We start from the raw sequence: 26297 nt of genomic DNA, 5'->3' as shown, positions 1-26297 counted from the left end.
CCCTGATGTCAGGAAGATTTCCCTTGCAAATTTGTGAGCTAGAGGGGGACGAACCATTGGGATTTGTTTCAGGTTCGCGTCCAAGATTCGTTTTGGGTCCATAACGAATGACATCTTGTAGGAGACCACCAGATGCTACAAGGAAGACCAAAAGAGGTAACAGAAAGTGATAACCTCCCCTGGGCCTCCACCTATGAAGAAACCCCACAATATAATGTTGCGGCCATTTTAGTTTGCCCAAGACGAATTTCTATTTGTTCGGTTTTGTAAAAAACGTACAATTTAGAAAATTCAGGTCAAATCCAGCTCGGTACTAGTCGGTTGACCCATCTCTAGTGTGAACTCGTTCCAATGAGATAGCGGGATAGATCCAGTTCTCATTACCCCCGGAGTCTGCGATATCTATATATATCTATAGGCATCTCTCGGGGACAGTACGTTTCTGTTTTCCCCACATTCCTGGGATATTGAGCAATGGTTTTTAAGATGTCGCATCTTCTTGCAGTGACCCTGAACTTTGGCAGACTTAGATAGTGGACTAATAGGGAACATTTTTTGGTGGGGGGATGTATCTGTCCTTTTGCTCATGCTGAGCCTTCCTCAGTTATATACACAGGATTCGGCTGCGTTGTGTTAAGTATTGTGTATTTTATGGATCTGATTGTGTAATGGAGTGTTTATGGAGAAGCGACCCCCAGGGGATTGAGAAATGTGGATTTGTGCTGCAATTACAATCCTCGGGATTTCGGATTTGGACATGGTTTAGTCTCTACGTCATCTCATCCGTCAATGATAGAAATCTCTTCGGTTGTTATATAGATGTGTCTGTATTACAGTGGCTCTGGCTTATGGGGAGGGATGGGGGGCAGATATGACACCCCTGTATAATACCCCTGATGCCCCTCTACATAGAAGCTTTATATTCTGTCCACCATTCCATTATAACAAGTGGCCGTCAGTATCGCCTAGACTGAGGTCACCGCCTGTCACGTAGAAGCTCTGTCATTTGTCAGTGTCAGGATGTGAATAATGTCAGCAGTAATGTCAGTCAATAGATCAATTCTGTAAGAGCAAGCAGTCGATAATGTATGGCCGAGCTGACTGCGGGGAACTACAGACTGATTACTAGGATGTATAGAAGCACGGAACATCACACAGACATAGACGTGGCATGTAAAGTATCTATAGATAGATAGATAGATAGATAGATAGATAGATAGATAAATAGGAGATAGATAGGAGATAGATAGATAGATAGATAGATAGATAGATAGATAGATAGATAGATACAGTGGCGTAACTAGGAATGGCGGGGCCCCGTGGCGAACTTTTGACATGGGGCCCCCCCCCCCATCCCAACTGACGCCGAAGACCTCGACTGACCCCCTCCTCCGCACTCTATTATGACCCTTACTTACTGTCCCCTGCACACACAGTATTAACCCCAATAGTGTCCCCTGCACACACAGTGTTAACCCCAATAGTGTCCCCTGCACACACAGTGTTAACCCCAATAGTGTCCCCTGCACACACAGTGTTAACCCCTATAGTGTCCCCTGCACACACAGTGTTAACCCCAATAGTGTCCCCTGCACACACAGTGTTAACCCCTATAGTGTCCTCTGCACACAGTGTTAACCCCAATAGTGTCCCTCTGTGTACACCCATAAACAATTATTATACTCTGGGGTCTTTTCAGACCCCAGAGTATAATAATCGGAGACTAAATCGGGAATAAAAACATTAAAGAAAAAACCACTGTTGCTTCTTACCTGTTCTCCGGCTCCTGTGCTGTCCTCCTCTCGCGTCCTTCGTTAATGACGTCGGACGTCACTTGACCTGGGAAGCATGCTGGGTTCATGTGACGTCAGACAACAGTAGGACGGAGGCCTGGCAGGATCGCGGAGAGGTAAGTAACAGTTTTTTATGTTTATTACCTCTCCCGATCCGCCGGTCATTATACTCGGGGGTCTGCAAAGACCCCCGAGTATAATGATAGCCCCTGTGGGGCCCGCGGTGTCACTTACCGATCCCGGCCCAGCCAGGATCGGCAAGTGAATAGGGCCCGTAACTGCCTATTGAAAAAAAACCGCAGCGGTAGCGGCTGTCACCGGGCCCCCTAATGGCGCGGGCCCTGTGGCAGCTGCTACTGCTGCTACCACGGTAGTTACGCCCCTGGATAGATAGATAGATAGATAGATAGATAGATAGATAGATAGATAGATAGGAGATAGATAGATAGATAGATAGATAGATAGGAGATAGATAGATAGATAGATAGATAGATAGATAGATAGGAGATAGATAGATAGATAGATAGATAGATAGATAGATAGATAGATAGATAGGAGATAGATAGATAGATAGATAGATAGATAGATAGGAGATAGATAGATAGATAGATAGATAGATAGATAGATAGGAGATAGATAGATAGATAGATAGATAGATAGATAGATAGATAGGAGATAGATAGATAAATAGATAGGAGATAGATAGATAGATAGATAGATAGATAGATAGATAGATAGATAGATAGGAGATAGATAGATAGATAGATAGATAGATAGATAGATAGATAGGAGATAGATAGATAGATAGATAGATAGATAGATAGATAGATGATAGATAAATAAATAGATAGGAGATAGATAGATAGATAGATAGATAGATAGATAGATGATAGATAGATAGATAGATAGGAGATAGATAGATAGATAGATAGATAGATAGATAGATAGATAGATAGATAGATAGGAGATAGATAGATAAATAGATAGGAGATAGATAGATAGATAGATAGATAGATAGATAGATAGGAGATAGATAGATAGATAGATAGATAGATAGATAGATAGATAGGAGATAGATAGATGATAGATAGATAGATAGATAGATAGATAGATGATAGATAGATAGATGATAGATAGATAGATAGATAGATAGATAGATAGGAGATAGATAGATAGATAGATAGATAGATAGGAGATAGATAGATAGATAGATAGATAGATAGATAGATAGGAGATAGATAGATAGATAGATAGATAGATAGGAGATAGATAGATAGATAGATAGATAGATAGATAGATAGGAGATAGATAGATAGATAGATAGATAGATAGATAGATAGAAGATAGATAGATAGATAGATAGATAGGAGATAGATAGATAGGAGATAGATAGATAGATAGATAGATAGATAGATAGATAGTAGATAGATAGATAGATAGATAGATAGATAGGAGATAGATAGATAGATACTATAGATAGATAGATAGATAGATAGATAGATAGATAGATAGATAGATAGATAGGAGATAGATAGATACTATAGATAGATAGATAGATAGGAGATAGATAGATAGATAGATAGATAGATAGATAATAGATAGATAGGAGATAGATAGATAGATACTATAGATAGATAGATGCCAGACCCCGTTGCACTACCCGTATACCATATCCGCAGTCTCTCTCCAGTCCTCCATCTATATATTGTACATTCGGTTCTCTGTAGAATATAATTGCCGTCACTAATAAGTACTTCTGTACAATGGCTGACACAATCTAGGACAAGGATGTTCTAGAAGATTCTTTCAGTGATTTCCATGTATTTTTGATGAGCCCAGGAAGACAATGTTATTGCGGGGTCTCTTAGGCCTGTCCTCGGAGCTCTGCGTCACGTCAGGTTTCTACAGTAACCGGCTAGAATGGTATTGATGTGTAAATGAGCCGGCTGTTTCCGCAGGCAGGTGCAGCGACTCCTCCGAACGCATCCTTTATGTATTGATGTTACGTTTCTATTATTCCTGACAGTCTCCATTATGCGGCGCATCGGCTTACTCAGCAATCACATCGTTATACTCTTCACTTTTATGTAGGAAAGGTATTACACACCCAGCTTTCAGCACTGAGACATTGTCCTGTGTCCGAGGCAACACGTGTGTGAATGATCCTCTAAACACAGTGTGCAAACAAACCGTCGGCGTAAGAAAACGCTATATAATAGTAACTGGGCGGTTTTGTTGGCCTGCATGACTTTATATTCATGGACTACTTACTATACAGACCTTTCCTCTTGCCTCGACATACTCCAAGATGAACGGCATCAAATTACCAAGTTTACAAAAAAACCACAGGATCTTGTGATATTCTGTTGGGAGTTGTTTTTTTCTATATGTTTCAATATATTGCCACCCAGTGGTTGTAATGTGAGTTGCAACCTGTTGAGGATTTTGCTGCTGTGTCCGTATAGATTGAATTTTTTGAAATTTAAGTTTGTAATTTTTGAAAAATAAAGGAAGGACATAACTTGTGGTGACAAACCGGTTCACAAAATTTGTCCAAAGTTCAGGTTCAGCTCCCCCAGACCTCAACTTATTATACTCTGAGGTCTGAAGTGACTTCAAACCCCAGAAAATGTCATAGAGTATGGCATGTCATAGTTCATTTTCAGATTTTATTTTCTGTCCATCATTACGGGGGCGGCCATCTTGCCTGAGCTTCTTCTCTGCTCTGTTAACAGCATTTAGCAACATGCTTTACAGCATAGTCATGGCCCTAGGCAGGAATAGACTATAGCCAACTCACTGAGGTCTAAGGGAGTGTTTTCTAGGCATGCTCTGTGCAGGAAGGGGGCGGAGATAAGCTGTGACATCATCTATTGTCAGTAGTGATGTAATGATGGGTCACTATGGGTGTGATCTTTTATTTCACTCTTTGTCTGTGATGTAAATGAAGTGACTGCTGCAAAGAAAAGCCCTACAAAATTGGCAAGTATCAGTCTATTATTAGGTTAAGTGGTCAACATGAAGATTTAGTACTAAATATAAATAATGACGTGGAAAATGCAAAAAATAATCAAAAATTCTTACAAAATATGTTTTAAAAAATAGGTCTTTCCCCTTTAAATGCAAAACTGAATTAAAAATACCGTATATACGGCGTCTCGTGTGTGTTGTAAATTTTGTAATCCAAGAACCCAAGTGGTTCTTTACTTTTACCCTCTCTTTTACCTTTTCCTTTTCATCCCGTAGAGATCCATCAAGCCCTAATTCATCAAATCTTTCTTTATACAGACTCGAGGCACTAGAGACGTGATATCATTTGTTTTTATACCGCCACGTGAGATGGATTAAGCAAATTATGTGAAGTCTCTGAAGTCGCCGGTTACTACAGCTATGGGATAGGCAATCTCCGACCGCCGAGAGGAATAGGCTTCAGGGATAATGGTGGTCGCGGTGATTTATAGAGGGTTGTTAATGGGCAGGCATCGGCTTTGTGGGAAGGAGACGTAGAAAGGGCAATTGCTTGTATCTGGCCAGATGTGTACGATTAATGAAGAACTATGGTGGCCTTCTGACCAGTGCCCACTGACCCCGAGGTGCGAGAGAGTCGTAAAATGTAGCCTCAAAGCCTTAAGAAAACCTTAACTGGAGGAAGTGGCTCCAGCACTCGGTCATAACTTCCAGATGTGAACTGGTGTCTTCTGTCTTTTCCAGAGCGCGTTTGTTTTTCAAAAAGTTGTTTAGGATTTGATAGTGGAGGCTACGAGTTTACTATAACATATAGAGTATTATACTATAATTATACGTTAGTGATTATACGCCGGCGGTTTTTTGTGGATACCGAGTCACATCTTGTACATCCACGTAGCAGAGATCATTAATGATCAATAAACCATATCAACTAAGGTCCATGACGTGCTGAGGTCCATGATGTGCTGAGGTCCATGATGTGCTGAGGTCCATGATGTGCTGAGGTCCATGATGTGCTGAGGTCCATGGTGTGCTGAGGTCCATGTTTTGCTATGGTACAATGGTGTGCTGAGGTCCATGTTGTGCTGTGGTCCATGGTGTGCTGAGAGGTCCGTGTTGTGCTCTGGTCCATTTTGTGCTGTGGTCCATGATGGGCTGAGGTCCATGATGTGCTGAGGTCCATGATGTGCTGAGGTCCATGATGTGCTGAGGTCCATGATTTGCTGTGGTCCATGATGTGCTGAGGTCTATGATGTGCTGAGGTCTATGATGTGCTGAGGTCCATGTTTTGCTGTGGTCCATGATGTGCTGAGGTCTATGATGTGCTGTGGTCCATGATGTGCTGAGGTCCATGGTGTGATGAGGTCCATGTTTTGCTGTGGTGCAATGGTGTGCTGAGGTCCATGTTGTGCTGTGGTCCATGATGTGCTGTGGTCCATGATGTGCTGAAGTCCATGATGTGCTGAGTTCCATGATGTGCTGAGGTCTATGATGTGCTGAGGTCCATGATGTGCTGAGTTCCATGATGTGCTGAGGTCCATGGTGTGATGAGGTCCATGTTTTGCTGTGGTGCAATGGTGTGCTGAGAGGTCCATGTTGTGCTGTGGTCCATGATTTGCTGTGGTCCATGATGTGCTGAGGTCTATGATGTGCTGAGGTCTATGATGTGCTGAGGTCCATGTTTTGCTGTGGTCCATGATGTGCTGAGGTCTATGATGTGCTGTGGTCCATGATGTGCTGAGGTCCATGGTGTGATGAGGTCCATGTTTTGCTGTGGTGCAATGGTGTGCTGAGGTCCATGTTGTGCTGTGGTCCATGATGTGCTGTGGTCCATGATGTGCTGAAGTCCATGATGTGCTGAGTTCCATGATGTGCTGAGGTCTATGATGTGCTGTGGTCCATGATGTGCTGAGGTCCATGGTGTGCTGAGGTCCATGTTTTGCTGTGGTGCAATGGTGTGCTGAGGTCCATGTTGTGCTGAGGTCCATGGTGTGCTGAGAGGTCCATGTTGTGCTGTGGTCCATGATGTGCTGAAGTCCATGATGTGCTGAGTTCCATGATGTACTGAGGTCCATGATGTGCTGAGGTCCATGACATGTCTGGAGAAGGTCATGGAGGAGTCACTAATGGATCTCAAGGAGGGATCTACAACATAACACATAATGGAGAGGGTTATTAATTTACGCCAGATAGCCAACATAAAAAATTCCAGGCCTCGGTTTGCAACTTTTTAGAAACCAGATCGACAGTGTATGGTGGTATTTTATGTAACTGAAAGTGATCGGGAAGTTGTGTTACATGTCATATCATATACGCTAGTTTATGATTATTATAGGTCATTGTCCACATGGTGCTGGCAATATTTCTTCATTCTCTACTAAGGCCCCATGCAGACGGATGTGTATTGGAACGTCCTTTGAACGCGAGGGCCTCTGTTTTATGGATTGAGTGTATGGAGGGGACAAAAATAGGCCATGACCTCTATCTGGATGGTCCATTACAACTGACCATCAAAATAATGGTCATGTGGATAGACCCCATAACTGAATTCAATGCTGCCCTGTGACGCCCATGTGACTATATCCCGGCTAGAACAATACACATTCCTAGGCCTCTGTCCCGACCACTCTGTATTTATAGTCTATTCTTGTTCTCGTATTGTTCAGTCCCCTTACCAGCCGTCTACATCCCCACAAGGAATCTCAGCTGGTGTCGGTCCAGCTGGGACGCTGCCATCATTGCATGTTTATATTTAATGAGGGTATTCCTCCTAGACGCTGCGCCGTACTACAATCCTCTAAGGACCCTTCACCTTAAGAAACAAGTCATTTCTAAGTGGAACACATGTAGAAAAGTTGGTACCGATGCCAGGAAGCGACTCTAATGTACAAACCTACTCGGAGATTTCTCTTGGTGAGCCAGGAGTCATGTATGATATATCTATATACTGTATGATATATATATATATATATATATATATATATATATATATATATATATATATATGGTGCTGGTGTTTGTAATATTATATTATTAAGATTCTATAAATTCTATTATAATATTTGGATTATTATATTGTTTATATGTATAATATATTATTCTAGTGTTCACGGCCAGTGAAGTGGTTTACGGTATTGGATATTCAAGCATTTTTTAGGGACTGATGACTTATCCTTAGATACGCCACTGATCAGCTGTGCGGCACTACCCCTCCCGATTACCAGACACAGCGCCGCACATCTTGTTGTGCCTATACCTGGTATTGCAGCACTCAGTCAATTTCAAGTGAGACTGAGCTGCAATACCAGGCACCGCCACTACAAAACGTATGGCGCTGTGCCTGGCATGTGATCACAGAGATCCAGTGTGTGTCTGAGCACTGCAGCTTCTTAAAGGGATTCTACCATTAAAACCTTTTTTGTGGATAAGACGTCGGAATAGTCTTTAGAAAGTCTATTCGTCTCTTACCTTTAGACGTGGTCTCCGTTGCACCGTTCCTCACGAATACCGGTTTTTACCAGTATGCAAATGAGTTCTCCCGCAGCGATGGGGGTGGGCCCCAGCGTTCAAAGAGCAATGAGGGCGTCCCCACCGCTGCCAGAGAAGTGTCTCCAAGTGCCGCCTCCTTCTTCGTCCGCCGCATCATCTTCAATGTCTTCTTCCGGTGCAGGTTCGTAACCGAGCAGAGCAGACTGCGCAGGCGCACAGGCCACAGGAAAATGGCCGCTAACAATACTGTGCAAGCAGCCATTTTCCCGTGACCTGTGCGTCTGTTCAGTCTGCTCTGCTCTGCTAGAAGTTACGAGCCCGCGCCCGAAGACATTGAAGATGACGCAGAAGGAGGCGACGCTTGGAGACACTTGTCTGGCAGTGGTGGGGACGCCCTCGTTGCTGTTTGAGCGCTGGGGCCCACCCCCATCACTGCGGGAAAACTCAATTGCATACCGGTAAAAACCGTTATTTTTGAGGAACGGCACGGCGGAGACCACGTCTAAAGGTAAGAGACGAATAGCCTTTCTAAAGGCTATGCCAACGTCTTATCCACACAAAAAAAGTTTTAATGGTAGAATCCCTTTAAAACAACCAATCGGTGGGGGTGATGATCGTCTATTCCTTAAAGGCCCCGTGCACATGGACACATGGGTGCCAAAAAATCCCGTCTGTAGATCGGCCAGATTCCCAATGCGAGACCAGCCAGTAGACTGGGACTCTTGGTAACATAGTGATATTCCAGAAGGAGAGGTCATCATGAATGGGAATCTTTTGGACTATTCCAACCTATTAACCTAAATGATCCAGATATTTGGAGGAGCAAATAATGTGCTTAGTATATAAAGTATTGTGCAGTATATGGCGGAATATTCTATTGTACTGATATAATACAATGACTCTGGTTTTATATTTCCAAGGTAAATTCTATTGTTTGCAGCAAAGTTCAAGGCGCATTGGCGCTCCAGGATGTGATATTTTTCCTAACACAACAATTTGTTCCTTTCTTTCGGTCTAGGCTTGAAGACGGAGAAGATAAGATAATACATGTGTTTCTTATACTGTGATTTCCTTGCAATGTTCTTATGGGGCAATTACAAGCACTTCTCTGTTTTTCCTCCAGCAGGCGCAGCCTAATGCAGAATGGCGCTTCTCACAGGCCCAGAGACCCGGACCAAGCGGGTGAGTGGATTACCGTATACATGTGTGTGGGTACTTATATGACTTGCACGTTGTACTGCCTGGCCGCCGTGTATAGTCGGGTACTGTTGTGTACAGTCAATATATAGGGCTCAGGAGCCAATATTTGTAGTAGAACTAAGTGAGTGATGTTTACTGAGCACTGAATGGAGGTCACTGTATATAGGTACACCTGGAGGCTCCTGTATCTACTTGTCTACTTGGCACAGATTAGGTTCTTGCAATTTAACAGGAAACATTTTCTGTGCTCTGATAAGTCTACTGAATCACATTCGGCCTGTATGAGTTGTTTCCTTGGAAAATCAGGGTTCTGGTGACCCCAAATGAAGCACTGGATGTGGATGTCCAGGGCTGCCCTATTCAAGTGTATGGGATGGCCAGGGATTGCCATGCATTGTATTCAGCTATCTTAGGCAGTGCCATGTGGGTAAGCTCTATCTGGCATGTCCGCTTCCCAATGGTGGAACGCAGAACCCTTGTGATCGAGGGAGGCCCCCAATGATTAGACACTTAGGTCTACGTCGGTAATCCGTTCGGGGGAGTCCACATGGGGACTCCCCCAAACAGACTACCGAACGCATTGGCAAGCAGTGTGCAGTGAAAGCACCATTATAGTCTATGGGGTCTCCGCACAGAACATGTGGACAGAAATGTAGTTCACGATCTACTTTCCTGTCCACATGACTCATGCGGAAAGCACACGGACCCCATTATAGTCTATGGGGTCCGTGTGCTTTCACTGCACACCACTTGCCAAGGCGTTCGATAGTCCGTTCGAAGGATTCCCCATGCAGACTCCCCCCGAAAGGATTACCGATGCTGATGTGAACCAGGCCTTAATCCCATGATGTGGATGCAAGGACAACCCCTTTGTCGAGGACCTTTAACCACCTTTTTGATAGTCATGTTGTCTTGATCAGTTGACAATGGATACGACCATGAATGTAGGAAATTTCTGTGGTCTGGAACCAACTTCTAATTGTCTACAACTTTCTATAACTTTATTATCAAGTTGACGATAGGGATTCTTCCATAGAGATGGATATGGTGGCCACTCATGACACGGTTGACCCATTGCCTTAGGCTTTCGGGTTATAATGGCCCCAGTCATCACATATATTTTATGAATGTAGCCCTCTATTGATGCCCTATATATATACAGGAAGACTCATAAGTTTTGTTCTAATGGTGAATAGGGGGTTTTGTTAACTCAGTAATACAAGTGGTCGAGTCACAAAAGACGAGGCTGAGACGAGTAACAAGACATCTGTTGCCTTAGATCCCCAATGTCTGAGTTAGCCGTACACAGCGGATGAGACCAATAGCTCGGATTTTGTACTCTTCATAGTCAGATTTTTTTCACATCTCTCTATAACTTTTACTTCATTACTTTGTACCAGTTCTGCATGATTTATAACCCCTTAAAGATGGCCCTTCACCACTTACATTAACTCCTTACATCCTGTAATAACCCCCGCTCCACTGAATCTAGCACAGTTGGAATTTTTTCTCTAGCCCCCACCATGCCTGAGCAATCATTTCTGCTAGTTTCAGCAACCAATAGGCTAATAAGCTCTCTACTGTCAAGTGGGCGGTTCTGGAGCAGAGAGTCAGGACCATGCACCTAACAGTAAAAAGCTCAGAATCCCTCACCAATTCCCCAATGCTTTGGTTCCAAAACTGCCCGGCCCTTCTGGTTCTTGGCCTCTTGGTGCCGACTAAGCTGCACAACCCTTTTAATATGTCAGTGAATAGAGAGACACATCATATGTTTTACTGTCTGGAATTTTATGCCAATTGGTTAAGACTATTTTATTACGTCTGGTGTGCGGCCAACTTCATGCGGAGTCGGTAGTAAAACAATAGGAATCCATCCCCTTGAAAAATGAACTTCTGTATGTTCCAGTAGCTCAAGAATGCAGAAATATTTTACAGAGTGCGGAAGACTTTATATCATACAGGATTCTCTGGATCTATTTGCCTTATTACATGGGATATTAGTCCATTTGGTAACCTCTGACCTTCCACTCCAGTCCTAGCAGGCATGGTGGTGGGATATTTGGGCCAAGAGGCATTATATTAGATCTCAGAATATATAGAGTCAATAAGGAAAATAATTGATGGACTCTTCTAGTAATGAGGAAGAACTGTGCAGTTCATTGATTATGTGTAATTCTCCATTTCACCTGCGGGGGCAGTGCAGGGAAACAGAACACTTATATTCCTGATTCTACCTGGACCACAGTGTCCGAATAGACTGTGATCTGCAACTTTTTTAGTACTAGTTTTATAAAGCCATTCAAATTGCCTTTTCATACCTGTTTCTGAAAAAAAATCGGAACATATCGTGTGTTTGTTTTGTGGACAGAGATTAGTTTGGTTTTCCATTGAACCCCTTTGTTATAGTTTGTTTCACAATAGCTAGAGAACAGGAATCTCATTGTTATGTAACCTTGTCAATGACGGCTTGTTTGTTGTGCTTTGCTTTAATGATGTCTAATATTTAACACGGCGTTGTGTCATTGCCGTCTCTTTAGAGCTCAACCCACAGAAGAAGCTGGAGTGTGGCCAAACAACCAGTTCGAAACCGAGAGGCTCCAGGCGATGATTCTGGCGTCCGCTAATGGTCAGTCTACATTGCTATATGTGGAAACAATGTGATGTCCTGTCATAGTGATCAATAAGGACTCTGTGCAATGTCACTGGAGGTTACTCCACTCGTCACGTGGAAACGGTGGCGGCTGAGAGTAGATGATCAAAACACAATTTTTTAATGCTGCATTTACAATGTCACATCAGTCAGCAACTGGGCGTTATTATAGTCTTCCTTTCACCTGTGATATTTGGTGACAACTGTGACACCCAATAAAAAAATTACCCCCCCCCAGTACGTTTCAATATGACCTCGACAGACGTACCTACCGTGGAGGCCGGAAATTACTATGGCGCCCATGGATTATTCTCACATCCCTTTGATCTGTTTTGATGTCTGTCATTCCAAGTATCATAAATTCTCCCTCCCTCCCCTCCTCTATTTACTCAGATTTATAATACAGTCTGTCGGGAGATCATTTACTGTTTAATATATATTTTAAAAAAGCAAAGCGTATCTGAGTCCTGGCACCCTCACAGACAAGATGTTTGGAGCGGGAGCAGTTCTTGTAGTTTCTAAGGCTGGTCCGGTGCCCGGTGTTCTCGTTCTTCTTCGCCTCGCTGCCCCTGCCTCCCAGGTTAATGTTAAAGAGCTAGGAAGAAGGCGGGGCTTGTGGCTTAGGAGAGTGTGGGCGGGTACTGGGAGGGGAAACGCCATGTCTCCCCGCCCTGTACCCGCCCACACTCTCCTAACCTGGGAGGCGGGGGCAGCGAGGCGAAGAAAAACGAGAACACCGGGCACCAGGCCAGCCATCTCTGCAGGTAAGTGGACACCAGGGGGGACTAAGTAGCCAGAGGATTAAAAAAAAATCCTCTGGCTACTTAGTGATTAAAAAAAATCACTACACAGCGTGGATTCTAACAATTAAAGCGTTCCATTGTTAGATTCCATGCTGTATAGTGAATAGGATTGTTTTTAAAATCCGATCTCCGATTAGTAAAAAAATCCCATTGACTTGCATTGGGATCGGAATTGGGATCGAGATCGGGTTCAAATGAAAAATGATCGGATTTCAAAATCGATTCTGAAAAGTCAAGATCGGCTTAACCCTACTTGTGAGATTTGCCTGTCCCATTGTGGCATCCAGTATTTATTCCCAGCATCTTCCAGTCTTCTGGGTGAGAAAAGCAAAATCCAAGGATCACCGAGGACTATAATTGAGCCTTGGTAGTCATGTGGAGTAGGTTCATAGTCATGTTCTGTTTTATAACTTGTACCAACCCAGTTGTAACAAAATCCAGCAGATTTCCAGAGTACGATCTCGAAAGTCTTTCTATAAATCAACAAGCGAGTGATTGAGATTGTGTATTGGATCGTGTTTGACAAATTCGGTAACGTGTGACATGGCTGCTTACATTGCATAGAAGCCTGGCCATCTGCTACTTGGCTCTCGCAGTAAAGATGTTTTTCCCATTGACAATATTGTTTGCCAAGTTCTTGTGTATGCGGTGTACGGCGTATATTATAATCTGCTAAGGCCAAAATAATATTTATGAACTTGGAAAGTAGGAATAGTATATATGTGCCATATACAGTACTGTGCAAAGGAGTGGAAAAGTGCTGCAAAGTAAGAATGGTTTCAGAAATAGAAGGGTTAATCATCTCTTATTGTCAATTAACAAAATACAAAACTAATTAACAAAAGAGAAATCCAAATCCTTTCAATATTTGGTGTAAGCGTTGACCTTTGCCTTCCCTCTTTTCTTCATGATACCTGTAGACAGTATTTGGCAGAACTTGGCAGGGAGGTTGTTCCTGCCGCCATCTTGGAGAACTAACCCCAGATCTTCTGTGGATGTTGATTGCTCCAATCCGTCTGTCTCCTCATGTCATCCCAAACAAACTGGATGATGATGAGATCAGGGTTCTGCGGGGGCCGGATCATCGCTTCCAGGACTCCTCCTCCAAGGAGCAAACGTCACACCAAATATTGATTGGATCATAATGGGGCTCACATGACTGCTGGGACCAATCAGGGGCCTCTGCAGTGGTACATGGGGGACCAATTATGTCACTCGGATATGTCACCGGTTCCTTCTCAGTGACTATTGAGGTCATTGATTGGTCTTAGGGGTCACCCGAGCCTCTTCACTTCTGATAATTCAACCTAAGACAACCCCTTTAAGTGACACTGACCTTGAAGTGTTTCCCCATTAGCAGACAAACCTTTCAGCATAAGTAGATCCTGCCATTTGTCATAAATATCCAATATGGTGTTTTACGCCATGATGCTCTTCTAGTACAGATTACCTGTCTGGCTGCAGCATAAAGCTCAGACTTCAAGGAGTTCCTTTCTCCAATTGAGGTTACAATCTTAATTGAGGTCAGTGGGGACATCTGCAGAGTGAATATAGATCAAGACCTGCAGCAAAGGAAACAGATGTCGGAATGTCAAAGCTTATACAGCAGCCAAGACATAACATGGAGGCTCCTTACTGTATTAAACTGTTTCTTTTAAGTACCATGACAATAAGAAATATAACAATCCCGGGCCCTAATGTAAAATCTGTACCGGGCCCTAACATATAATCTGTACCGGGCCCTAACATAAAATCTGTACCGGGCTCCCAATGTAAAATCTGTACCGGGCCTCCAACCATAATTTATTGTTTATAGTACTGATTTGTTATAGTAAGAAGAGACACCTTATGGGCACGCCAAGGCTTCTAGGCTCTGGTGTGACCACAATTTTTGCACCCCCTCAAGTTACACCCTTGATGGCAATTACTAAGCTTAGGGTTTTCCAGGACTTTGATATTGGTGGCTTGTCTTTCAGATAGACCATAATGCCATACTTGCCAACATAGACATTGCCACATCATTATACATAGGAGCTCTTTGGTGCAATGAGAGTGTTGCCATTGCTCCAAAGAGTTAAGCCACAATGCCCGCTATTGCTCCAAATTGCTCATGTGCATGTTGACAAAACTTGGCCACAGAGGCACCGATTGCATTCAGATTACCCGAACCCAGTGATGGCAGACCTATGATACGCATGATAGACCAAGACATTTTGGTTGACACATATTGTGCGAACCAAGTGGCAACCTCTTCCATGAGGCATCCTGAGTCAATTGCCTCAGGCGGTGCCTCATAGAAATAACCGGGGGACATCTATTTATTGTGATATTGCCATAAGCAGCTGCTGATCATTTTTATTCACCTGTCAACGCTCCTGTCCTGGCTGCCCTCCACTGCCTCCTTTAGGCGGTGCTAAACTTATATCGCAACACTGAAGAATGCCGGGATGCTATGTACAAAAAAAGGGGGTCATATACTATGTGGGGTCATAAAAAGGGGGGAGGCCATAAAAAGGTGTGACCTGGCACCTGAGTTAAGCTAGGTTCTTATTACGAATCAAAAGGTTAGCCATCACTGCCCGATCCTCTCTATGTGTAGGGTTGGGTTGATAGTTTGGGTTCTGGTGACAGACTCCCCGTAATATGTAATGACTAGAGATGAGCGAGTAGTTAAATACTCGATATTCGTTTTGAGTAGCCCCTCAATATTCGACTACTCGAATCGAATATCGAATCCTATTATACTCTATGGGGGAAAAATGCTCGTTGCAGGGGTAGGCAACATTCGATCAAACTGAACTTACCAAGTCCACGAGTGAGGGTCGGGCTGGATTCTCCAAGAAGTCTTCTCCTCGCTGCGTCCCCGCGTCGTCATCTGGCAATGAATTCACTCTGCCAGGCATCGGGCCTGGGCAGAGACGACTGCACATGCCCGCACTACAAGAAAATGGCCGCTTACAGTCAAAGCGGCCATTTTCTTGTAGCGCAGGGATGCGCAGTCGGCTCTGCCCAGGCCCGATGCCTGGCAGAGTGAATTCAGAGTCGGAAGACGCTGCGGGGACGCTGCGCGGAGAAGACTTCTAAAGGAAGGAGAAGAACCAGCGTTGATTGGCCGACTGTATAGCATTCAGCCAATCAACGCTGGTTCTGCATCGAATTTTTCCATTCAAATAGCGAGTGGTACTCGATCGAGTACGAGTATTTCGAATACCATAGTATTCGAACAAATACCTACTCAGTCGAATACTACTCGCTCATCTCTAGTAATGATGTAATGTATACAATAGTTCATTATGAAGATAGAGAGTTGGCTTCACCACAAGGGCTCCAGACCTAGAAAATAATACTCAAAACTAGAGAATAAAGCTTGGATCTCAAAATGTCACATCTCTACGTGAAAACATGTAATATGTTCCTAATACCATCCCAGTAATGTGGATAAATATTCTTCAAAAAATAACTGGAAAATATGATGTCCTAGTAAGTTCACACCTTTGCTTTTCCATGTTACAGAAGCTGCTGAGGGAACTTCAGGCCTCGGAGGAGGCACCGGCACCATGGGCCTCAGTGCTCGCTACGGACCCCAGTTCACCCTACAGCACGTTCCTGACTACAGACAAAACGTCTACATACCAGGAAGTACTTTGACACCCACTAACGCCGGAGGAAAACGTGACGGAAAAGGCGGCGGTAACAAGAAGAAATCCGGCAAGAAGGATAAGAAGTAGTCGTCTTGATTAAGGAGTTTGCTTATACCAACAGGGCAGAATTTTTTGAACACTTCCCTATGTGAAAAACAAAAAAATATTAGGGCGAAGCTGAATGTCACCTTTGGACACGTAAGAAAAATCAATGGCTAGAATTTGTCATTGGTTAGAGCTGGAGGCAGAAGGTCCCGACCATCGGTGGAATCTTCTACTTCCAGCTCTGATCGTGACCATCTTATTCTCGGCCTCGGAAATAAGTGCCCTGTCAATATTCGCTGAGATTTTGTATTAGTGCAAGATAATTTCATGACGATATGCACTCTTTTTACAAGCTGTTTCGATATGATTTTGCTTCCACGCCCGACACCTTGTGGAACTTCTTCCATTGTATATAATTCCGGCAAAGCAGTTATTTATAATTTATACGCGTTCAGGTATTCCGGGGCAATTCTTGGCTTTTTACCCATTTCTATTTTGGCGTTAAAATTTGGGTAAGCGGAAAACGTGACCTGAATTGAGAAAAATTTTCATTGAGTCTAAAAACTGGATAGTAACTCTATAAACCCAATGGGGGGGCGGCCATTTTATAGACTCAACACGAGTCATAAGAATACGACCGGGGAATTTTTTTTTGCGGTGTAAGAATGTAACTAAAGTAGGGAGCAAAGACTAAAGACTACTGATGCTAGAGGAGTCGAATTCTCATGACTGTCCTTTCACGTCGTAAAACGGCCGCTTCCGATGCGTGACGTAAAAAAAAATAAAAAAATAATGTAATTTTTTTCCTGAAGTATGTAAAAAAAAAAATGCTATATATATGTAGTGATCGTACAACTACTACTTATAAAGAGTGTCAATGGTCTCGTGCAGTACTTATTTTAATACTGTACTTATTGATGTTTTTGTTTATTTTCTATGAGAAGAATATGTTGGAGATTTTTGTTTCCCCCCCGATTACGGATTAAGAATATTCACGTAATTTAATGTACATGGAACACTAATGGAACGTTCCGTCTCGCGTCGCGACAAGACGGACTCCTTACACTTCTGCACAAAAAAAATTGCATGTCTAATTTTCACAAATTTGTCTGCAACTCCACCAGACATAAGGGAATTTGTTGCATGTAACCAGCATGGGGGTAAATTCATTCTTTATAGAGAATGGTATAAAGTAAACCTGTCGAGAACAGGTCGAAACGTCTAAGGGGGAGGAGATTATGACATATATTTGCCAAGAATATTCCAATTCTAACTTGTACATAAATTCATTTTTTAACAATAATATAAAAAAATAAATAAATGCTGACCATCGTTAAAAAGTGGTAATAAATAAAACCGATTAAAAAAAATTTGATGGTTACCTAAAATTGAAAATTTGAGTAAATTTTTTCTTTTACTTTTTGTACAGTTACAATAAAATTTAAAAAAAATTACTGGAGGAGAAACCTTATTTTTTCAAGAAAACGGTCGTGAAATATTTTCCTACATTAGGGATAGTAGAGATCAGGCCATACTTTGTAACCAGCCGTGGCCTAGACGTCATCCCCTACAGAATTCTGAAAGTTTGGCGGCCACAATCTCATTCCGAAGTCGGACGATAACCCGTACGTACCCATCGGCACTTAGTCGAGGTGGTGAGCCTCGAAAGCCAAAAAGAACCCATGAGATATTACATGGATCCTAGTTTTTGGACCACCCATGATGGTCATGTTTCAATCCAAAAAGTTTGGCGGCCACTATCTCATTCAGAAGTTGGACGTAGATGTTGGCTTATAGAACGATAGCCCGTATGTACCTCTCTCCATCAAACATGGTGGCCACTTGGTAAGCCTCGAAAGCCAAAAAGAACCCATAAGATATTCCGCGGATCCTAGTTTTTGGACCACTCATGATGGGCATGTTTCTCCTCTAATATAATAGTGATGCAGTAGAAGAAAGACATTTTTTTGTGGTCAGGATCTTCATCGCTGGGTTTCGATCCAAAAAGTTTGGTGGCCACTATTTCATTCAGAAGTTGGACATAGATGTTGGCTTATAGAATGATAGCCCATATATAACCCTCTCCATCAAACATGGTGGCCACTTATTCGAGGTGGAAGCCAAAAAGAACCCGTAAGCTATTCCGTGGATCCTAGTTTTTGGACCACTCATGATGGTCATGTTTCTCCTCTAATATAATAGCGATTCAGTAGAAGAAAGCCATTTTTTTATTTTGTGGTCAGGATCTTCATCGCTAAGTCTACTTCCATCGACAGTGACCTATGTAACTCGGTATAAAGCTAGAATTTTTTGGGAACAAATACGATTATTCATGACCCTCCCCCTAATCTCTTGTAATAGTAACCATTCCCGCTGCTTGTAATACTATTAACTAATGCAGTCATGTGAGTCTTATAGCGGTAGATACATTTTTGCTCTTTCGTTCCTTTCTCTTGAAGAACCCGAAGGTTATGTCATTGTAGAGATGCTATTGTCTTGTAACAACTAAGTGCTTATCTCATCCCCGTAGCTACCTTGTGGACAGCAGTATTTTAATATTCTCCTATCTTTCCGTGTGGTTTGTGATATCAATGTACATGAGTTGAAATGCATCTGTCCTTTTTAATGTGTCTAATACTGAATTATACCTACATATTCTATACAAATATATATATATGCTTATTTCCCTCCCTGTATCCATATAGACCCATGTCACTGTATTACATGCAAGTTTTATACTCTGTTTTTTATATTGCTTTCTTTCTTTGGGAAAAAAAAAAATAAATAAAATGTTTTCTTCAAGTTCTTGGCGTGTGGAGGTTTTAATTACGCGGCTGCCGCTACGGCTCGCGTTGTATTACACAAAGTACGGATAAGAAGTCTTATATTCTTAGAGAGATTGCCGTCTGGTTAAGCTTGTTAGAGTTGACCCATATTCCTTAATGATTCTGAGTCTCCTGCTGGTGGAACCGTAGACGCTTCTCCGATCTTCAGAGTAGTTTTCGAGAACAGAGAGATGGCTCCTCGATAGACAAATGGATGGGCTCATATCTTACTGCCTACAAGGTGGGAGGTTGTCTTATAAAGATGTCCTCTGCAGATGGCTCAGCCAAGACAATGGAAGTCCCACCAGCCATGGAAGCCTTGGATTAAAAGAGGACAAACTTCTAAACTGGACAAAATTTTCTTGGCCACCTCAAGAGGACTGATGGGGTGATGGTAAACAATTCAATCAAATGGCAATATTTTATCGCTTACTTCAAGGGTGAATTAGTCTCTACAGCAAATACTACACAAGCATACATATGTTATACTAACTATTATATTACATGTGACTTAAAGGTATATATGTGACTTGCAGTGTGTATATATGTAGGGTTGGGCCAGTCTGATGTAGACGGTAGTTCACTCTTGATATGTTTAATAAAGCATTGCCAATTGAATAAATTGGTCACTATCACTCCATAACTGGTCCTCTTACACCTCTTGGTGTGGCATCTACTCCAAAAAATTTTTGTAGGTCTCTCTCTAGCTCAGAGGTTCTCCTTCTTTTAAACCAGAGCTTTAATGGTCAGTGGGACCCTTCCAGACGAGGAAATTTTTGCAAATGGAACATAGTGTTGTTCCAGTCTATTAACCTCAATAGCAAGACCCCACCTTGGAGTGAGTAAGTTTTCACTTTGACATAACTTCAGCTGTGTTTGCTTTAGAGAGCTAGAAATAGGTAGATAGGTTCCTAGGAGCCCTGACAGTGTCATACACTATGTATTATAGATGGGTTCCCAGGAGCCCTGACAGTGTCATACACTATGTATTATAGATGGGTTCCCAGGAGCCCTGACAGTGTCATACACTATGTATTATAGATGGGTTCCCAGGAGCCCTGACAGTGTCATACACTATGTATTATAGATGGGTTCCCAGGAGCCCTGACAGTGTCATACACTATGTATTATAGATGGGTTCCCAGGAGCCCTGACAGTGTCATACACTATGTATTATAGATGGGTTCCCAGGAGCCCTGACAGTGTCATACACTATGTATTATAGATGGGTTCCCAGGAGCCCTGACAGTGTCATACACTATGCATTATAGATGGGTTCCCAGGAGCCCTGACAGTGTCATACACTATGCATTATAGATGGGTTCCCAGGAGCCCTGACAGTGTCATACACTATGCATTATAGATGGGTTCCCAGGAGCCCTGACAGTGTCATACACTATGTATTATAGATAGGTTCCTAGGAGCCCTGACAGTGTCATACACTATGTATTATAGATAGGTTCCCAGGAGCCCTGACAGTGTCATACACTATGTATTATAGATGGGTTCCCAGGAGCCCTGACAGTGTCATACACTATGTATTATAAATGGGTTCCCAGGAGCCCTGACAGTGTCATACACTATGTATTATAGATGGGTTCTAGGAGCCCTGACAGTGTCAAACACTATGTATTATAGATAGGTTCCTAGGAGCCCTGACAGTGTCATACACTATGTATTATAGATAGGTTCCTAGGAGCCCTGACAGTGTCATACACTATGTATTATAGATATGTTCCTAGGAGCCCTGACAGTGTCATACACTATGTATTATAGATGGGTTCCTAGGAGCCCTGACAGCATCATACACTATGTATTATAGATGGGTTCTAGGAGCCCTGACAGCGTCATACACTATGTGTTATAGATAGGTTCCTAGGAGCCCTGACAGTGTCATACACTATGTATTATAGATAGGTTCCTAGGAGCCCTGACAGTGTTATACACTAAATCAGAATAAACTCCTGGATCAATGACTCCAGTAATCTAGTACTCTAACCTCAAGACCCATGACCCAATACCCTTCACTTCCCACTCTGCATTTAATATATCCATGCCGAATGGAAACTTTTCCAGGACTCGGATTATCATTTATCATTCTCTCAATTTAGTTCTAACATGTAGAGAGTAACTGGCAGGGTCATAGGAGCCCTAAGAGTATTCTACACTATGTTTTATAGATAGATTCCTAGGAGCCCTGACAGTGTCCTACACTATGTTTTATAGATAGGCTCCTAGGAGCCCTGACAGTGTCCTACACTATGTTTTATAGATAGGTTCCTAGGAGCCCTGACAGTGTCATACACTATGTGTTATAGATAGGTTCCTAGGAGCCCTGACAGTGTCATACACTATGTGTTATAGATAGGTTCCTAGGAGTCCTGACAGTGTCATACACTATGTATTATAGATAGGTTCCTAGGAGCCCTGACAGTGTTATACACTAAATCAGAGTAAACTCCTGGATCAATGACTCCAGTAATCTAGTACTCTAACCTCAAGACCCATGACCCAATACCCTTCACTTCCCACTCTGCATTTAATATATCCATGCCGAATGGAAACTTTTCCAGGACTCGGATTATCATTTATCATTCTCTCAGTTTAGTCCTAACATGTAGAGAGTAACTGGCAGGGGCAGGTGATTCTCATGATTTTTTGACGGTTACATTTGCAGGCTGGATAAGCCTTCGGGTATGTTTGGGGACTTTTTGACATAATTGAAGCTTACACTCCTGGGGCTTTTGTATGTAGACTCCTGTCTGCAATCTGGGATAGTTTTCTAAACAATGGTCTAACCGGGCGCACAGTAAGTTATAGAACAGATGACACATGAAATACAATAAGGGTGAAATGATATTCTAAGCAATAATCCATTACAGACATCAGATCATACATTGAGATGCTCCAGGGGTATCGGAAGCGGCTCCCAATATGGTGGGGCAGATGAAATATTTATTAAGTAGCCTAGCAGACAACTGTCAACGTGATGTATATTTCTGCCCCCACTTCTACATTGATACCCCTAGCCGTGATGCTACATACGGGATGTATTTAACGTCTGCTATCCTCTCTCATAGACAATTCCCTTTATGTATTTTTGCCGAATCACTCATCTTTTTTACGAAGTTTATTGGTAACCATTGCGTTACAGGTACAGGTTACAGTACAGGTCAGAGATGTTTATTATCATTGGGGTGTATTCACAAAGTGCAGTCAAACCATGCTCTGTCGTCTTTATTTGTATGTACCCTAAGTCATGTATCCCATATCCACCGGATAGGCCCTAAATGTCCTGTAGAGGTGAGACCCACATCTATTTAGAAAATGGTGTCCCCGACCCCCATATCACGGCACCATAGAGTATAATACGCAACTCTCTCCACTCGCTTCAATGGGACATACAAGAATAGCCAATCTTTACCCTGCCACTAGTAGGCAATGGTATAAAACAACAAAAAATTAGAGGGGTAGTCCAGGAAATCGTAGAGTAGGCTTGAGAAGGTGTAGTATTAAAAATAGGTCCTATTCCCCTGTCTCCAGCGCTCCCTTGTCCACCACTGCTGCCATTGATCAGCCTCGGCAGCCAAAGGTAAGGACCTGATGACATATGTGAGTGATGTCACCAGGTCCTTGTCCACTGAGGACAATCACATGCAGAGCACGACTTCCATTAAGTATGATTTCTGTTCTGATGTTATACCTTATACAGCCTCCTCAACTCTTGGACCACCCCTTTACCTTATACGCACCCCACTCCCCCGCTCTAGAAGCAATGACATAACCTTCATCATTCTAATTGCTACTACACCCATCCTCATGTGAAGGTAACATCACAGGGCGTTTATGTTACCGTATCTTTAAAACGTAGAATCCCTTTAAGGGAGAGTGTTAATATTATTCAGTATATGTGCGCTCACTGCAAATCCATCAGCAAGTTTGCAGTATAGCACATCCGGTATCGAGGGAGCTGTGTGATTTAGAGCTGAGAACGCGCTGCCAAAAAAAAGGGGGGGGAGGTGAAGACAGAAAGAGCCGAAGAAAGATAGAAAAAAGATAATGGCATGCAGGCCGAGGAACAGACAGAAGGTTATAAAAGGTTAGAAAGCAACGGAATCCGTAACAAATACCGAGAAATGGGGACGTTACAAAAAACGGGGAGCGAGGTTGTACAACGTGTAATAAGTGATCTATGTCATGGTGAAAAATCCACATCAATTACGTTATTGCCATCCGGCCATGAATCCTCTTATCCCGGGGCCTGTCACTAAACATGTGCCCCCATAGCTGACGTGAAATGTGTGTCTTTGTTTCCATAATCACGATCAATCCATTGCAGGCAAAAGCTCGCGGAGATAATTTCATTTTATTATATGGAGAGCCCGTCTGGCTTAGGAGCGGCAGCTGCAGCCACGCTTATGAAATTAGAAATCTGGCTGGCAACAGCGCCGGCGAGGGGAGGGGGGGACGGAGAGGACTTAGGGTGGGCACACAAAACACAGCAGGGAGAAATGGAGGACGGCGGCGTACCGGGCACAGTCTTGTATCCTCTTGTACGCTTCTGTGCATATACATTACTTTGCATATGTCTGACCACATCATCGTAGTCACCCCCGAACAATTCCTATATACCGAGAAAGCACCGCAGAATGACAGAATATTCCTTGACTTATTGTTCTCCAGACTTCCAATTCCTCAAATACTGGCCGTCTTAGCAATGTCCCAGGCGAGCGGAAAACAAATTCTTTGGAAACAAAAACAAGCCGTACCGAGAGAAGGAGAGAAAAAAAATCCTATAAAAAGGTCTGAATAGGAGGAGGAGAGGGAGGGGAGTGCGAGCGCTCAATGAGGTTGCCAAAGGCAGAAGCGATGAGACGGGAGAAGCCTAAGCCGCACAGTATTAGCAAGGACTGGCGGAGTCATTATGTAGCAGAGCCGCGCGGGCGCATGATCGCTGCTCATTAATCTATTCTTACATTCCATCACTGTCATGGCGTATAAACCCCCAGAATAAATCCATGAATCGATTTATCCAGGAGCCGGTTTTCTAGATTCACGGCGTTTGACGTCTATAGGGTTTAGGTCTTTATCAGGGGAATACAGCAATGCAGAATTTGGAGGGAGAAGAATATCTGTCAGGACCGAACAGAGCTGTCAAGTACGTCGAGGAGATGCGGAGACAAGGGGGTCATTGTGTGCAGCCGTCTGATAATAGTCATCGTCCTCATCCATCGCGCCCTCCCAAATTTTCATTGATAATGGCTTAATAAAGGGTTTACGCCAAAACAACACTGTCAGGGATTATCCAGTGTGTACGGCAGTAAGGCATTGTGGGATGGCACCAGGCAGTTGTTTACTATGGACGGGCGAGGGAATGATATGGGGTCATTTTGTTATGGGATGACTGATGGACGGAACAGTACGACAAATGCTTTGGTGCGAACCACCATTGGTCCATTGTAGTCTGGACATGTGATGGATTGTCAACCAATATGGGAATCCCAAATCAATAAAAGGAATGGGAAAAAACACTGAGACCCCCAACTTAGTGCATGGAATAAACCCCGAGCGCCAGAACCTACAACTGCAACTACAGTCTGCGAGATGATCAGCCAATCAACCTGGCCACGGACATGATCAGTATGTGCACAACTGTGATTGGCCAGCGGGACATGTGACCTCTCTGCATAAGAGGCGGGGTCACAGGTCCTTTCACCAGTCCAGCTAGTTAGGCTAGGAGGGGAGAGGGAGAGGCTGCAGCTGGAGATGGGACAGTCAGTGCCTGAGCCAAATGTAACAGTTGTCCTTACCAGGGCCGCATACTGTGAGGGGCAGGGAGAGAAGCTGGATAATGTGAGGGAGGGAGAGGAGATGGATACTGTGAGGGGCAAGGATAGGAGCTGGATACTGTGAGGGGCAGGGAGAGGAGCCGAAAAATGTGAGGGGCAGGGAGAGGAGCCAAATAATGTGAGGGGCAGAGAGAGCAGCCAAATAATGTGAGGGGCAGGGAGAGGAGCCAAATAATGTGAGGGGCAGAGAGAGGAGCCGGATACTGTGAGGGGCAGAGAGAGGAGCCGGATACTGTGGGGGGAAGGGAGAGGAGCCAAAAAATGTGGGGGCAGAGAGAGGAGCCGGATACTGTGAGGGGCAGGGAGAGGAGCCAGATACTGTGAGGGGCAGGGAGAGGAGCTGGATACTGTGGGGGGAAGGGAGAGGAGCCGAAAAATGTGGGGGCAGAGAGAGGAGCCAAATAATGTGAGGGGCAGAGAGAGGAGCCAGATACTGTGAGGGATGGAGAGGAACCGGATACTGTGAGGGGCAGGGAGAGGAGCCAGATACTGTAAGGGGCAGTTAACCGAGACATAAGAATAGTGACAGTAAACTGTGTGTGTACCTATATATATACCATCTCCTACTGCAGTAACAATACCTGCCTGTGTACCCATACCCATATTAAAATTGCTTTCCATAAAACACCGGGTGGAGTATATTTTTTGACTCCATCTCTTTTTTAACTCTTTAATTCTTTACAATTACCAATATAATGGATGTTTATATCTCAGTCCTGGAGTTTTACCCAATTTCGTTCCATTTCACCGTATACATTTGTGTTGTTTTTACATTTTACATAATTGATACCATTTATGAGACTTCCGCACGTGATCGCTTTAATGTATTACCATCTGCAATTCTGGCACTTCATCAAAAGATCTACCGTAATGGAACACGTTCCCTTTGATTGTGCCTTTGATGTCGCCCATTCTTCGATCACGCAGCATTTTCTTGTTATTAAAATTTCAGTACATCAAAAATCAGCCCAAAAAGGTAAATTGTTTGATGTGTTTTTTGTCTTTGCAGGTGTAATGATTTTTTCAGTGCCTGCA

At 43.3% G+C, this 26297-nt stretch overlaps 1 protein-coding gene across 30 annotated transcripts in view; it reads left to right on the top strand.

Moving 5' to 3' along the window:
* The window catches only part of LOC142204081 (protocadherin gamma-C5-like), a 290042-nt gene extending 270652 nt beyond the window's left edge, over positions 1–19390 (top strand). For 19 of the 30 annotated variants that reach the window (XM_075275338.1, XM_075275340.1, XM_075275337.1 and 16 more), the window contains exons 2-4: positions 9373–9431; positions 11987–12075; positions 16416–19390. In XM_075275338.1, coding sequence (XP_075131439.1) covers positions 9373–9431; positions 11987–12075; positions 16416–16630 — 363 coding nt within the window. In that variant the 3' untranslated portion in view covers positions 16631–19390. The remainder of the gene's footprint in view (positions 1–9372; positions 9432–11986; positions 12076–16415) is intronic. The other 11 variants (XM_075275339.1, XM_075275327.1, XM_075275322.1 and 8 more) reach the window with 1 other exon arrangement.
* Positions 19391–26297: the final 6907 nt, after the last annotated feature.

The sequence above is a fragment of the Leptodactylus fuscus genome, chromosome 5 (assembly GCF_031893055.1).
Source record: "Leptodactylus fuscus isolate aLepFus1 chromosome 5, aLepFus1.hap2, whole genome shotgun sequence".
Lineage (NCBI taxonomy): Eukaryota > Metazoa > Chordata > Amphibia > Anura > Leptodactylidae > Leptodactylus > Leptodactylus fuscus.
The sequence above is the reverse complement of the archived record's forward strand: the minus strand, read 5'-3'. Positions and strand labels throughout refer to the sequence as shown.